Consider the following 13,761-nt stretch of genomic DNA (forward strand, 5'->3'; position numbering starts at 1 on the left):
ATTCGCGGAATACTTTTTTAAAAAAATTTAAAAAATGTTTTTTATTCAGTTTTTGCGAAGATACAAATTTTTCAAATTGCAATAAAAATTTTATTTATGAATATTTTTTTGATGAAATTTTACAGTTAAGTAGATTTTTTTACTCAAAATCCAAAATTAAATAAAAGTTTCGAATTTTCTTATTAGAAATCACGGAATTCCCAAAAAAGTTTTAAAAAATCCCAAAAATGGTATTTTTTGGTTTTTTGCCTATTATATCCATACCAGGGGCGGGGTTATCGAAACCCGTTACAAAATGATTAAGAACATATTGGGTCATATAAAACAGGTCACTATAATTTGATATCGACTATGCGATTTGAGAATTTTTGCTCAAAATTGAATTTTCCATAAAAAATAGGGTTTTTTTGGATGGACCTGGTCCCTTCGGTATCAAAAATGTTTAGGTTTTGTTTCATTTATCGTATTTTATGTAAAGTCAGCTTTCCAAAAAGTATAAATTCTATATACATCTTCTTAGAAACTTTTTAGATAACTTAAAAAGAAAAAGATACTTTTTTCCCAAAAAAATTACAAAAAATCGCAATTTTTTAATTTTTTAAATTAATGCCTATAACTTTGGACTCAGTCATGATTTTTACATAATTCTTTCACTGCTTGATATATAAACTTGTTGTTAAGCGAATAAAAAAAATGGCGAAAATCGGGAATATTTGGACCCGCTATTATCAAAAAACTAAAGTAAGGAAGGTAAAAATTTTAAAATTTTAATTTTCAAATGCGAATTTCTCCTAAACTATATGAGATAATTTACTGCTTTTATAGTGCTCGATGAGGAGATTCTATATACGAATTTTTTTTTAAATCGGAACTCAAATGTAGAAATAGGATCGTTTTAAAAATTTAACATAGCCGAGGTGTCCTAATTTGAGGACCCTCCGCCGGGCCCCTGGTTGGCTTATAAGGTCCAAATTGTTTGTTTTTGTTGGGTTATTTATGGTGCCCAGACAGTACGTGACAAAGTTGCGTGAGTGATTCCTTAAGTTAAGCAAGACATATTTTCTCATGTAACTAATACTTGCAGTAAATATTTAACTAATATTACAAGATATTCATCTATCCACATTAAATGTCCTTTAACTTGTTTTAGACATCTTGTTCTATGCTGATTTTCCACTTCTTATTTCATTACGATTATGGAAATACATGTCAGGATTGAAATATCATTTACATTACTCATGAACTTCCCACAACGCCCTCGCAATTCATTTTTTTATGTATTAAATTAAAAAGCTCTAGGATGAGTAAATAAATAACAACCACAAGTATGATTGTTATGTAAGTTTGTGGCGAATTTTTTATACTATTCACCAAATTAAAATGTTTTAGAAATACATGTAAAGTTTATACTACTGTGTTGATCGATTATTGACAAACTTGCCCATATATGGCCATCCTGAGTGGATTATAATTGTATATATTATTCATAATGTAAGAAAAACAAAACTAATAAATGTTTAAAACTTAATGATTGATTCCTAATTTATATATGACCCCCATACGGAAGAGTCCTAGTGTGGGGTATTACATGATTTTCTTTAGACCACACAATATTTATGACAACACAAGCAGAGGTAGTCTTAACAAATTACTCACACTAATATCGAATATTGTTTGATTGATTACATTAACAGGAAATGAACTGTAAAAGTGAAAAGCTTAAAATTTAATTTTCATGTATTTTTTCTTTTTTTTTAATTTTTACCGTTGGAACAACAAACGTGGAGATAAATTCATTGTTAAGTTAATTAATTTTCATTTCAAAAGATTCGCCGCATGAATAATTGCTTTAAGCGAAATTTGTTTCTTAATTTAATAAATATGTATGTATGTACATAAAATGAATCCTTAGGAATTTTCCATAAAATAAATTAGCTTAAAATGTGTGTGTATAGCAAAAACTGAAAATCATATTTAAATTATTACGGATTTAAAATTTTTTGCTTAAACTTAAAAAAATTTAAAAAATCTTGAAGATTTTTGTAAAATGTTAAGCTTTTTCTACTTAGATACTTTGAAAAGTATTACAGCTGCTTTGTTGCAGAAGAAAAAAAAAAACAAAGTAAAAAGGATTTATATCATGATGGATGGATTATTGAGATTTATGAGTTGTTGTTTCTTAAATGTGTTTGAATAATTGTGTACATGTTGCTGATTTAGTTACAGTTGCAAAAAGAGAATTTGTTGACAGATGAAAAAAAAAACATAAAGAAATCTTCCTTCATATATGAACGGATTTTCAATTTATATTCAAACATATTAAATGTCAAGAAAGATTTTTGTTTTTATAAAACAGTTTCAGGTAAAGGGTGTCCTTAATCAAAGCAAGTTTAGCAAGTTTTAGAAATTAATAATGAAAAATAATTTTTTGAAAAATTTAGAATTTTTAAATGTTTCACAATGTGTAAACATTAACCAATATATGTCCTATTATCCTGCTTGAAAAATGAAAAATCAATTTGTTTATTTATAAACACAAGTTTATCTGTAGTTTATCAATCCTCACCGGAAATTGTGCTTAATTGCTGGTTGGTTGAATTTCTAAAATTTTTGTTTAACTTGTGGTACCTGTATCTACAATGTTTTGATATTTGATAGAGAACTGTAATGTGTATATATACGTACATACATATGTACATATGTATGTTCTAATGCTACAGAATATTGTTATAGTTATCATCAAAAAATATGGGGATATATTGATTTTGTCATGGGTTTACTTACTGAGATAGAGATTGTCATTTGAACAATTTACAGTATTTGATTTTTAGAATGAGCTTAAGCTCATTTAACATTCATTCGAAAACTTTTCAGTGTCTAATGTCTGATATACTTATAATTTGTTCAATAAATTATCTGTATGATTGACTACAGTTTAAGTCTCAACTTTATATTAGACAAAGACCTAGAGACTAGACTATTCACAAGACTATAGTCCTAACTATGGACCAGAATATAGATTCAAGTATTGTCTCCACTAGAAAATAGATTCCAGTTTTAACCATAAACTAGATTATAAAAAACATTATAATCTACAGTCAATAGTCTAAACTCAAATTAGATCGATTCTGGATTGTGTATCCTGAGTATTTAGCTCGACTACACTTTAGACTATAGTATGCACTACGGAATAGACTTTAGTCTGAACTATAGATTAAATTATGCCAAAACGGAGTCTCTCTTGATTGTTCGTGAACTAACATGATAACCACAGTCTGAACTATATATTAGATTATAGTTAGGACTATAGATTAGACTATAATATATACAGTCAATAGTCTAAACTCAAATTAGTTCGATTCTGGATTGTGTATCCTGACTATTTAGCTACATTTTAGACTATAGTATGCACTACGGAATAGACTTTAGTCTGAACTATAGATTAAATTATGCCAAAACGGAGTCCTTCCGACTCTACTTGATTGTTCGTGAACTAACATGACAACCACAGTCTGAACTATATATTACATTATAGTTAGGACTATAGATTAGACTATAATCTATACACTACATATTTAACTATAGTTTAATCTTTAGCCTGTGATATTAAGAATGGACTATAGATTTTTGACTATATTAGCGATTAGGATATATTCTGAACTATAGATTAGTCTCAAGTCCAGACTATGGTTTAAACTCTATTATAGAATATAGTTTAGATTCTAGTTTGGACTATAGATAAGACTATTATATGGGCTGAATAATCGACTATATATTAGATTATAAATTAGAATAAAGCAAGCACTATAGATTAGACTATAGACTGGACAACTACATATGAGACAATAGTCTGGTATATATATTAGACTATATCTCAACTACAAATTAGGCTATAAGCTGGACCATAAATTAGATTATAGTCTGGATGGATTGGACGCAATATAGTTAAAATAGATCATAGATTAGACTAGACTATAATTTGGACTAAAGATTAGACTATAGTTTAAATCATAGAGTAGATCATAGTTTGCACTATACAGTAGACCATAGTCTTTATATTAGACTTTTTCTGGGCTATAGATAAAACTATAATCTGGACTAAAGTCTGAGCTATAGAGTATAATATAATCTAAACTAAATATTAGACTATAATCTGGGTTTGAGAGTATACCATAGATTAGACTACTTCATATTAGCCTATAGTCTGGTATATACATTAGACTATATCTCAACTACAAATTAGGCTAAAATCTAGACCATAGAATAGATTATAGTCTGGACTATATATTAGACTATAGTTTAAGCTTTAAATAAAGCTACACTCAGGACTATAGTCTAGGTTAGACAGTGACCAATACTGTAGATTATACCATTACTGTTCTATAGATTAAACTACAGTTTCGACTATAGATTAGACTATAGTCTGGACTATAGATTGGACCATATATAGTTAAATTAGATTATAGATTAGACTATACTCGATTTTAGTATGACCTACAGTTTTGACTATAGATTAGATCATTGAGAAACCTATAGCCTGTTCTATAGATTAGACTATAGTCTGATCTTTACATTAGACTTTGTCTAAGCTATAGATTAAACTACAATCAGAAACACAACAATCTCAACTAAATATTAGACTATAGTCTGGGTTTGATAGTATACCATAGTCTAGAATAGACTATGGTCTATGTATACAACTATAGTCCAGGTTAGACTGTAGATTAGACTATAGTCTGTACTATAGATTTGACAACAGTTTTGTCTATAGATTAGACTGTAGTCTTGACTTTAGATAATAGTTTAATGTGGGATATAGTTTAATCTATTTTATTTTTTTGCTCTGCTTTATAAGGATAACATTCGTGGGATATAACCTTGTATCTACGAATTAGAGTCAACCATGAAGTTATGCATTAGTTGAAAGTACTTTTACGGATGTACGATGATTACTTGTCGAACTGCTCATATCATATTAATATTCTATAATGGTGATGCTGAGATTACCCCGAATCTTTTTTGTTCGTTTGGCAAACATTTAGTTTATGAATAAAAATACTATATACTGCATTATACATCCACATAAATATGTTGGTCATCTATTTTTCTGGATCATTGTCCCTCATTATTTTTCTTTACCGGCCTTTTCTATGTTGATTATATATTATGTTTAAGTTTGGGATATCTAGGATAGAAAAATAATACTTGTTTATTAGATAATATTTAAATATGAGTATTGGGAGTTAAAATTCTATAAAAATAGCTATATTTAACCACAGTTTTAACACAAACTTGGCAAATTGAAATTGTATAAATTTTGTCCAGACAACAAAATCATAAATAAATAACTAAACACTGAAACCAATTTAAACAAAAAGTCAAAAAACAACAAAAATAATAATTTTTGGTCATGACACTCTTTACAAAGGATAAACTTTTTTCTCAATTATAGACTTGCTGTTTTAATAAATCATCAGGTTTGGTGAGCACCTTTTTTTGAAGTCATCTATAGATTGTAGGATAATTATAAATGTCCTCTAGTATTTATGTGAGTTAGAGTGGTAGAAAATAGTTTTTGGCAGTAAAAACTATTAAAATAAATGAAATAATGATGGTAAACAATTTTGTGTTGAAAATTACATTTTATTATAATTTTACGCTTCAAGCGGTTTGTTTTGTTTTTTTTTTGTTTTCGGAAATGATCAAAAGTTGTTTTTGGCATATTTTATATAAGTGGATGTTTATCTAATTTTTCATGTAGTTGGCAGTAAATGGATTTCATTGTTTAATATTACCACAAAAAATGTATACAATAGACCGACTCACAGAAAAAATGTATCTCAAAAAATTACTTTGTTTTGTCATACTATGTTTCCCAATATATTTATACCCCACACCACCATAGTGGGGAGGGTATTATACGTTTGTGCTGATGTTTGTAATGCACAAAAATATTGGTCCTACACCCACCATAAAGTATACCGATTGACTCGGAATCACTTTCTAAGTCGATTAAGTCTGCCCGGCGCAAGGTACTGGTTGCAATTTTCAAGATATTTTGATGAAATTTAAATTATACGTGTTTTTTTCCCAACGACGAAGCCTATTGAAAATGGTTGAAATGGGTCCATTATTTCACCTAGTCCCCATACAACCCTACCCCCCGAAAAGGGCTTTTGAGTTCATAATTATGTTAAATATTGTCGTATCTATACAAAAACCGGCAAAACTTAGTTCTATATACGTCTTAATAATACTACCGATTTTCATAATTATCGGACTTTATTTGACCCTAGCCCCCATACAATGTCCCCTTCAGAAAATGACTTGAAGATCAATAATTCACTAATAAACACTAGTATCACGATGAAATCCAGCATACATAATTCTAATGTAAACCTTAAGCCCAAAATTCCCAAAATTTATAAGGATAGGCCAATATTTACCTTTGCCCCCATATTACCCCTCTTTTAGAAAATCACTTTATTCAACAAATTGCTAAAATATTTCGGAATTAAGGTAAACAACTTAAATGCTTTATTATTAAAAATAATCCATATTTTTAACATACTCAGTGGTGTAGGGTATCATATAGTCGGCCGTGCCCGACTATACTTTCCTACTTGTTTAGTTGTTGCAATGACCGCTTGTAAGCTGGACTGTTATCGAAAAAATATCCGAATTTATAAGTCCAAAAGGAAATTACACGCAATATTTTGAACACATTGGAAGGTTATACACAAACATCGAACGTGCCCGATTGTATACCAGGAACTTTTAAACACTAATCCTAGATAGAATGTCAGTAGAGCGAAGAAATACCGTCTAACTAATCACAACTCTAGCTTTTAGGCCGTCAGAAAGCAATTTGGGTGATATCAGGTGATATTTGGGATTAGTTCGTAACGAAAAAGTGAATGTACTTGATTTAAAGACATGGAAACTAGAGGTAGTTAACCTAAAGAACGCAAAACCATTCAATACAACGAGAGCTTAATTAAAAATATTAGCGAGATAATCCCATAAAGAGTCATGAAACGGTAGGAAGAACCACAAAGATCCTATGGGGTGACCATAACTTGAGCAGTACGAGAAGCATCTCCAAAATGTGGAAATCTGAAGTTAGTAGGATAGTACATACATATTTTGAGTGGACACACAGGATTACGGGCACAACTACATATATAAAATTGAGGGTGTGGATTTAGACGAACGTAGAGCAAGTACAGAGGACAATGAAGCTCTCGATTAGGCCATGTCCGTCTTACTGTCTGTATCATGTTTGCCTGCCTGTCTGTTTGTCTGTCTGTCTGTCTGTCTGTCCGTCAGTCCGTCTGTCTGTTGAATTCAAATTTCTAAAGACCCCAGATATCTTCGGGATCCAAATTTTCAATAATTCTTTCGAGAAGTTTCCTATATAAAATCAGCAAAATCCGTCCATAAATAACAGAGATATAAGCAAAAATCCAAAACAACCTCTGATAAAAAACCAACAACAAACATACAACATGTGTGTTGGTTTCATTGTTCTGTGTGTATTTTGTTTCGTTTAGTGTTCTTGTAGTTGTTGTTTGTTTTTCTTTGTGTTTAGTTTAATTCTGCTCCGCTTTATACAGTAAAATTCAATAGAACTTAATAACTGTAGAGAGCTTTAATAATAACTAATAGTAATAATTCTCATTTAGTTTACAATATTTGACATATTTTTATGTTTTCTTCAATTTCAGTTTAATTTACAAAAGCATGAAGATCAATGAAAAAATGGCGACTCCGATAGAGGAAAAAGTTGATCAAAATTTAAAGGTAAGTAAAATTATATTCAGTTAAACATTTCTTTTATATTAAAACACTTATGTTAGGTTAATCAAAATATTACTTTAAAAAATGGCTCATAAAAGTTAAAATAAAATTATTTTTCGTAAGCTGACTTGAGATGAATGAAACTAAAGTATTTAGTTATCTGTAGTGCTCCGATTTGCATTGGTAAAGGATCAAGTATGATTTACATTGCATCCAAATAAATTACCATATTGTGGGCGGTCCTCAAGACACTCTACTGTATTGAAATTATTGATCAATTTTAATCAGTTTTAATTAAATTATCTCTTGTGAACTATAGGGTTTAATGAGAAGCAGTATGTTTCATCAATTAATATTACAATACAAAACCAATCAGTTTCATTTTGGTTTCTGGGGTTTGTATGAATATTTATTTATCATTGCATTAAATTCCTTCGCATATTAAATTACAAATGTACATTATGTTGGTCTGTTAATTTGCTGATGTATATAAGAATTTCAATAATTTATTGTTTATTTGGTAGTTTTTATCTTAAATGACACTTAAGGACTATTTAAATATGAAGCAAAATTGCACTTGTTTCAGCTGAACAAAAATCCTTAATTCTTTTAACAAATTGCAGAGCAAACTGTACAAAATTTGTGACGTAATATACATATATATTTTATTTTGACACCATCCTATTAAACATTCTTATTAATTAAACCCAACTTTCTCTTCATAACAAACAATACAAAAATTTCAGCAATTTGCTTGGCTCCCAGATGCATACATTATTTTTGTCTTTTACAAACATTATTGTATCAATATCAATTTGTTACTGGTTTTAATTTCAAGATATGTATGTATGTATGTCCACATACATATTACAAATGTGTTAATAATTAATACTGGAAAGACTGTTGTTTTATTATAATTATTTTACACATTTATCACTTATTATTATTTTAACATACTATATTTATAATGAATGTCCGTTCAATCATTATGCACTATATGAAAATTATATGAAAATTAATTTAAATAAATTATAAATAAAAAATTTTGGTATTTCTTTTATAGATTCGCACTGGCATGGTAAATGTCAGCGATGGCAAATCGAAACCCGAACCACTTAGACTGAATTTAACCATGGAACTGGTGACACTACAAAGATTAGAAATTGTTACGCCCACAAATCCACAGAATGGTCCGCCAAGTGAATCAAAAGTAAGTAAATAAGACTTGATTATAGACTGGATTAAAGACTAGCCTATAGACTAGAATATAGACTGGAATAAGACCAGACTATAACTATAATATAGACTAGATTACAGAATAGATTATAAACTACACTATTTACTAGACTATAGAGTAGACTATAGACTAGAACATAGACCAGACTATAGAATAGAGTATAGACTAGACTATAGACTAGACTATAGACTAGACTATAGACTAGACTATAGACTAGACTATAGACTAGACTATAGACTAGACTATAGACTAGACTATAGACTAGACTATAGACTAGACTATAGACTAGACTATAGACTAGACTATAGACTAGACTATAGACTAGACTATAGACTAGACTATAGACTAGACTATAGACTAGACTATAGACTAGACTATAGACTAGACTATAGACTAGACTATAGACTAGACTATAGACTAGACTATAGACTAGACTATAGACTAGACTATAGACTAGACTATAGACTAGACTATAGACTATACTATAGACTAGACTATAGACTAGACTATAGACTAGACTATAGACTAGACTATAGACTAGACTATAGACTAGACTATAGACTAGACTATAGACTAGACTATAGACTAGACTATAGACTAGACTATAGACTAGACTATAGACTAGACTATAGACTAGACTATAGACTAGACTATAGACTAGACTATAGACTAGACTATAGACTAGACTATAGACTAGACTATAGACTAGACTATAGACTAGACTATAGACTAGACTATAGACTAGACTATAGACTAGACTATAGACTAGACTATAGACTAGACTATAGACTAGACTATAGACTAGACTATAGACTAGACTATAGACTAGACTATAGACTAGACTATAGACTAGACTATAGACTAGACTATAGACTAGACTATAGCTAGACTATAGACTAGACTATAGACTAGACTATAGACTAGACTATAGACTAGACTATAGACTAGACTATAGACTAGACTATAGACTAGACTATAGACTAGACTATAGACTAGACTATAGACTAGACTATAGACTAGACTATAGACTAGACTATAGACTAGACTAGACTAGACTAAGACTAATAGACTAGACTATAGACTAGACTATAGACTAGACTATAGACTAGACTATAGACTAGACTATAGACTAGACTATAGACTAGACTATAGACAGACTATAGACTAGACTATAGACTAGACTATAGACTAGACTATAGACTAGACTATAGACTAGACTATAGACTAGACTATAGACTAGACTATAGACTAGACTATAGACTAGACTATAGACTAGACTATAGACTAGACTATAGACTAGACTATAGACTAGACTATAGACTAGACTATAGACTAGACTATAGACTAGACTAGCTAGACTATAGACTAGACTATAGACTAGACTATAGACTAGACTATAGCCTAGACTATAGACTAGACTATATACTACACTATAGACTACACTATAGACTAGACTATAGACTAGACTATAGACTAGACTATAGACTAGACTATAAAAATGTATAATCGTACGATTACAAAACCAGTGTTATTACCACACTTCTTAAATTGTTTTCTAAAGTGAAGTGTGCATAAGATTCGTAGCGTCCGTAAAGCTCATTCATTTATTTCATATTTTTTAATGAATATTAATTTAAATTTTAAAAATTTAATTCATTTATTAACACAACATACATGCGTAAAAATTTGTATAAATCCCAACACTGACAAGCAAAACATTTGTATCATAAAACGCAATCTTTATGTATAGACACGTTAATTATTATAATTTTGTTGAAAAAAAAAACAAAAAAAAATAAATTTCAGCTGCAGCAAGCATGTCATTAAATCTCATGTAATTACAATAAATTACAATTATTACATTATTTTAAATTCATATAAAAAGTAGTGACTATTTTAAACTTAATTAAAACAAATATAGGACACACACACTCCCGCATACACTTTGCCATAATTAAAAATGTTTGTTATACTTTAATGTTATACCTTTAATCCTTTAACTATTGAAAAGTTGAAGTAATTATTTAAACATTTATTCAAACAAACTTTACACACTCCCTTTGAATTTCATAAACTAATTTGTTCAAGTTATTAAATTTCCTCTCGCTCTTTCTACAAACATAGTCTTGACGCTTTTGTTTTTGCCTTTTATTTACTTTTAGGAACGCATGGTGCAAATCACGCGTCAAAAGCAGGGAGGCCTGGGTCTGAGTATAAAAGGTGGTGCCGAACACAAGTTGCCCATATTAATCTCACGCATTTATAAGGATCAAGCAGCTGACATTACGGGACAATTGTTTGTGGGTGATGCCATAATTAAAGTTAATGGTGAATATATAACAGCCTGCCCTCACGATGATGCTGTGAATATTTTGCGAAATGCTGGCGATATTGTTGTTTTAACGGTGAAACATTATCGTGCAGCAACGCCATTTCTACAGAAACAATGTAAGTTGCGAAAAATTTTAATGTGTGTGTATGTGTTGTGTATGTATAAATGTACTATTGTGTGTATATGCAGAACTTTAAATGAATAATTTGTTGTTATTAGAATTAGAGATGTGTTTGGAACAAGAAGTAGGAACTTACAATTGTTTAAGGAATAATGTAATCATCACTTAAGTATCCATGATATACTCTCTTTGGTTCAAAATTTGAAGTCAACCTGATCAGAAAATGTCAAGTCCGAAAAGAGTAGACTATATATGATAGACTAGAATATAGACTAGACTATATACTAAACTATAGACTAGACTAAAGACTAAACTAAAGGCTAAACTATATACTAAACTATAGATAAGACTAGACAATAGACTATAGACCAGACTATAGACTAGACTATAGACTAGACTATAGACTAGACTATAGACTAGACTATAGACTAGACTATAGACTAGACTATAGACTAGACTATAGACTAGACTATAGACTAGACTATAGACTAAACTATAGACTAGACTATAGACTAGACTATAGACTAGACTATAGACTAGACTATAGACTAGACTATAGACTAGACTATAGACCAAACTATAGACTAGACTATAGACTAGACTATAGACTAGACTATAGACTAGACTATAGACTAGACTGTAGACTAGACTATAGACTAGACTATAGACTAGACTAGACTAGACTATAGACTAGACTATAGACTAGACTATAGACTAGACTATAGACTAGACTATAGAATAGACTATAGACTAGACTATAGACTAGACTATAGACTAGACTATAGACTAGACTATAGACTAGACTATAGACTAGACTATAGACTAGACTATAGACTAGACTATAGACTAGACTATAGATAGACTATAGACTAGACTAGACTAGACTATAGACTAGACTATAGACTAGACTATAGACTAGACTATAGACTAGACTATAGACTAGACTATAGACTAGACTATAGACTAGACTATAGACTAGACTATAGACTAGACTATAGACTAGACTATAGACTAGACTATAGACTAGACTATAGACTAGACTATAGACTAGACTATAGACTAGACTATAGACTAGACTATAGACTAGACTATAGACTAGACTATAGACTAGACTATAGACTAGACTATAGACTAGACTATAGACTAGACTATAGACTAGACTATAGACTAGACTATAGACTACTAGACTATAGACTAACTATAGACTAGACTATAGACTAGACTATAGACTAGACTATAGACTAGACTATAGACTAGACTATAGACTAGACTATAGACTAGACTATAGACTAGACTATAGACTAGACTATAGACTAGACTATAGACTAGACTATAGACTAGACTATAGACTAGACTATAGACTAGACTATAGACTAGACTATAGACTAGACTATAGACTAGACTATAGACTAGACTATAGACTAGACTATAGACTAGACTATAGACTAGACTATAGACTAGACTATAGACTAGACTATAGACTAGACTATAGACTAGACTATAGACTAGACTATAGACTAGACTATAGACTAGACTATAGACTAGACTATAGACTAGACTATAGACTAGACTATAGACTAGACTATAGACTAGACTATAGACTAGACTATAGACTAGACTATAGACTAGACTATAGACTAGACTATAGACTAGACTATAGACTAGACTATAGACTAGACTATAGACTAGACTATAGACTAGACTATAGACTAGACTATAGACTAGACTATAGACTAGACTATAGACTAGACTATAGACTAGACTATAGACTAGACTATAGACTAGACTATAGACTAGACTATAGACTAGACTATAGACTAGACTATAGACTAGACTATAGACTAGACTATAGACTAGACTATAGACTAGACTATAGACTAGACTATAGACTAGACTATAGATAGACTAGACTAGACTAGACTATAGACTAGACTATAGACTTGACTAGACTACAGACTTGGCTAGACTATAGACATAGACTTGACTAGACTACAGACTTGACTAGACTAGACTACAGACTTGACTAGACTATAGACTCGACTAGACTAAAGACTCGACTAGACTAAAGACTCGACTAGACTATAGACTTGACTAGACTATAGACTTGACTAGACTATAGACTTGACTATAGACTATGGTAGACCTTTCGAGGAGCCTCATGAAAAATTCGGTTATAAATCGTTTGTCTCCATTACGTACAAGTTTAAAGCAAGAACTATTTAACAAACAATGGGATAAAGGGGCGTGGCATCTAATCATGATAGCCAAATA

At 30.3% G+C, this 13,761-nt stretch overlaps 1 protein-coding gene across 1 annotated transcript in view; it reads left to right on the forward strand.

The window, feature by feature from the left end:
• The first annotated feature begins 7,731 nt into the window (after positions 1-7,731).
• The window catches only part of LOC119607115 (gamma-1-syntrophin), a 52,018-nt gene continuing 45,988 nt past the window's right edge, over positions 7,732-13,761 (forward strand). Inside the window, 3 exon segments of the mRNA XM_037960894.1 lie at positions 7,732-7,803; positions 8,864-9,010; positions 11,200-11,485. Of these exon segments, the coding sequence (XP_037816822.1) occupies positions 7,744-7,803; positions 8,864-9,010; positions 11,200-11,485 (493 nt within the window). The 5' untranslated portion in view covers positions 7,732-7,743.

The sequence above is a fragment of the Lucilia sericata genome, unplaced genomic scaffold (assembly GCF_015586225.1).
Source record: "Lucilia sericata isolate MDLA Ls3-8-SP2 unplaced genomic scaffold, ASM1558622v1 Contig000658F_arrow, whole genome shotgun sequence".
Lineage (NCBI taxonomy): Eukaryota > Metazoa > Arthropoda > Insecta > Diptera > Calliphoridae > Lucilia > Lucilia sericata.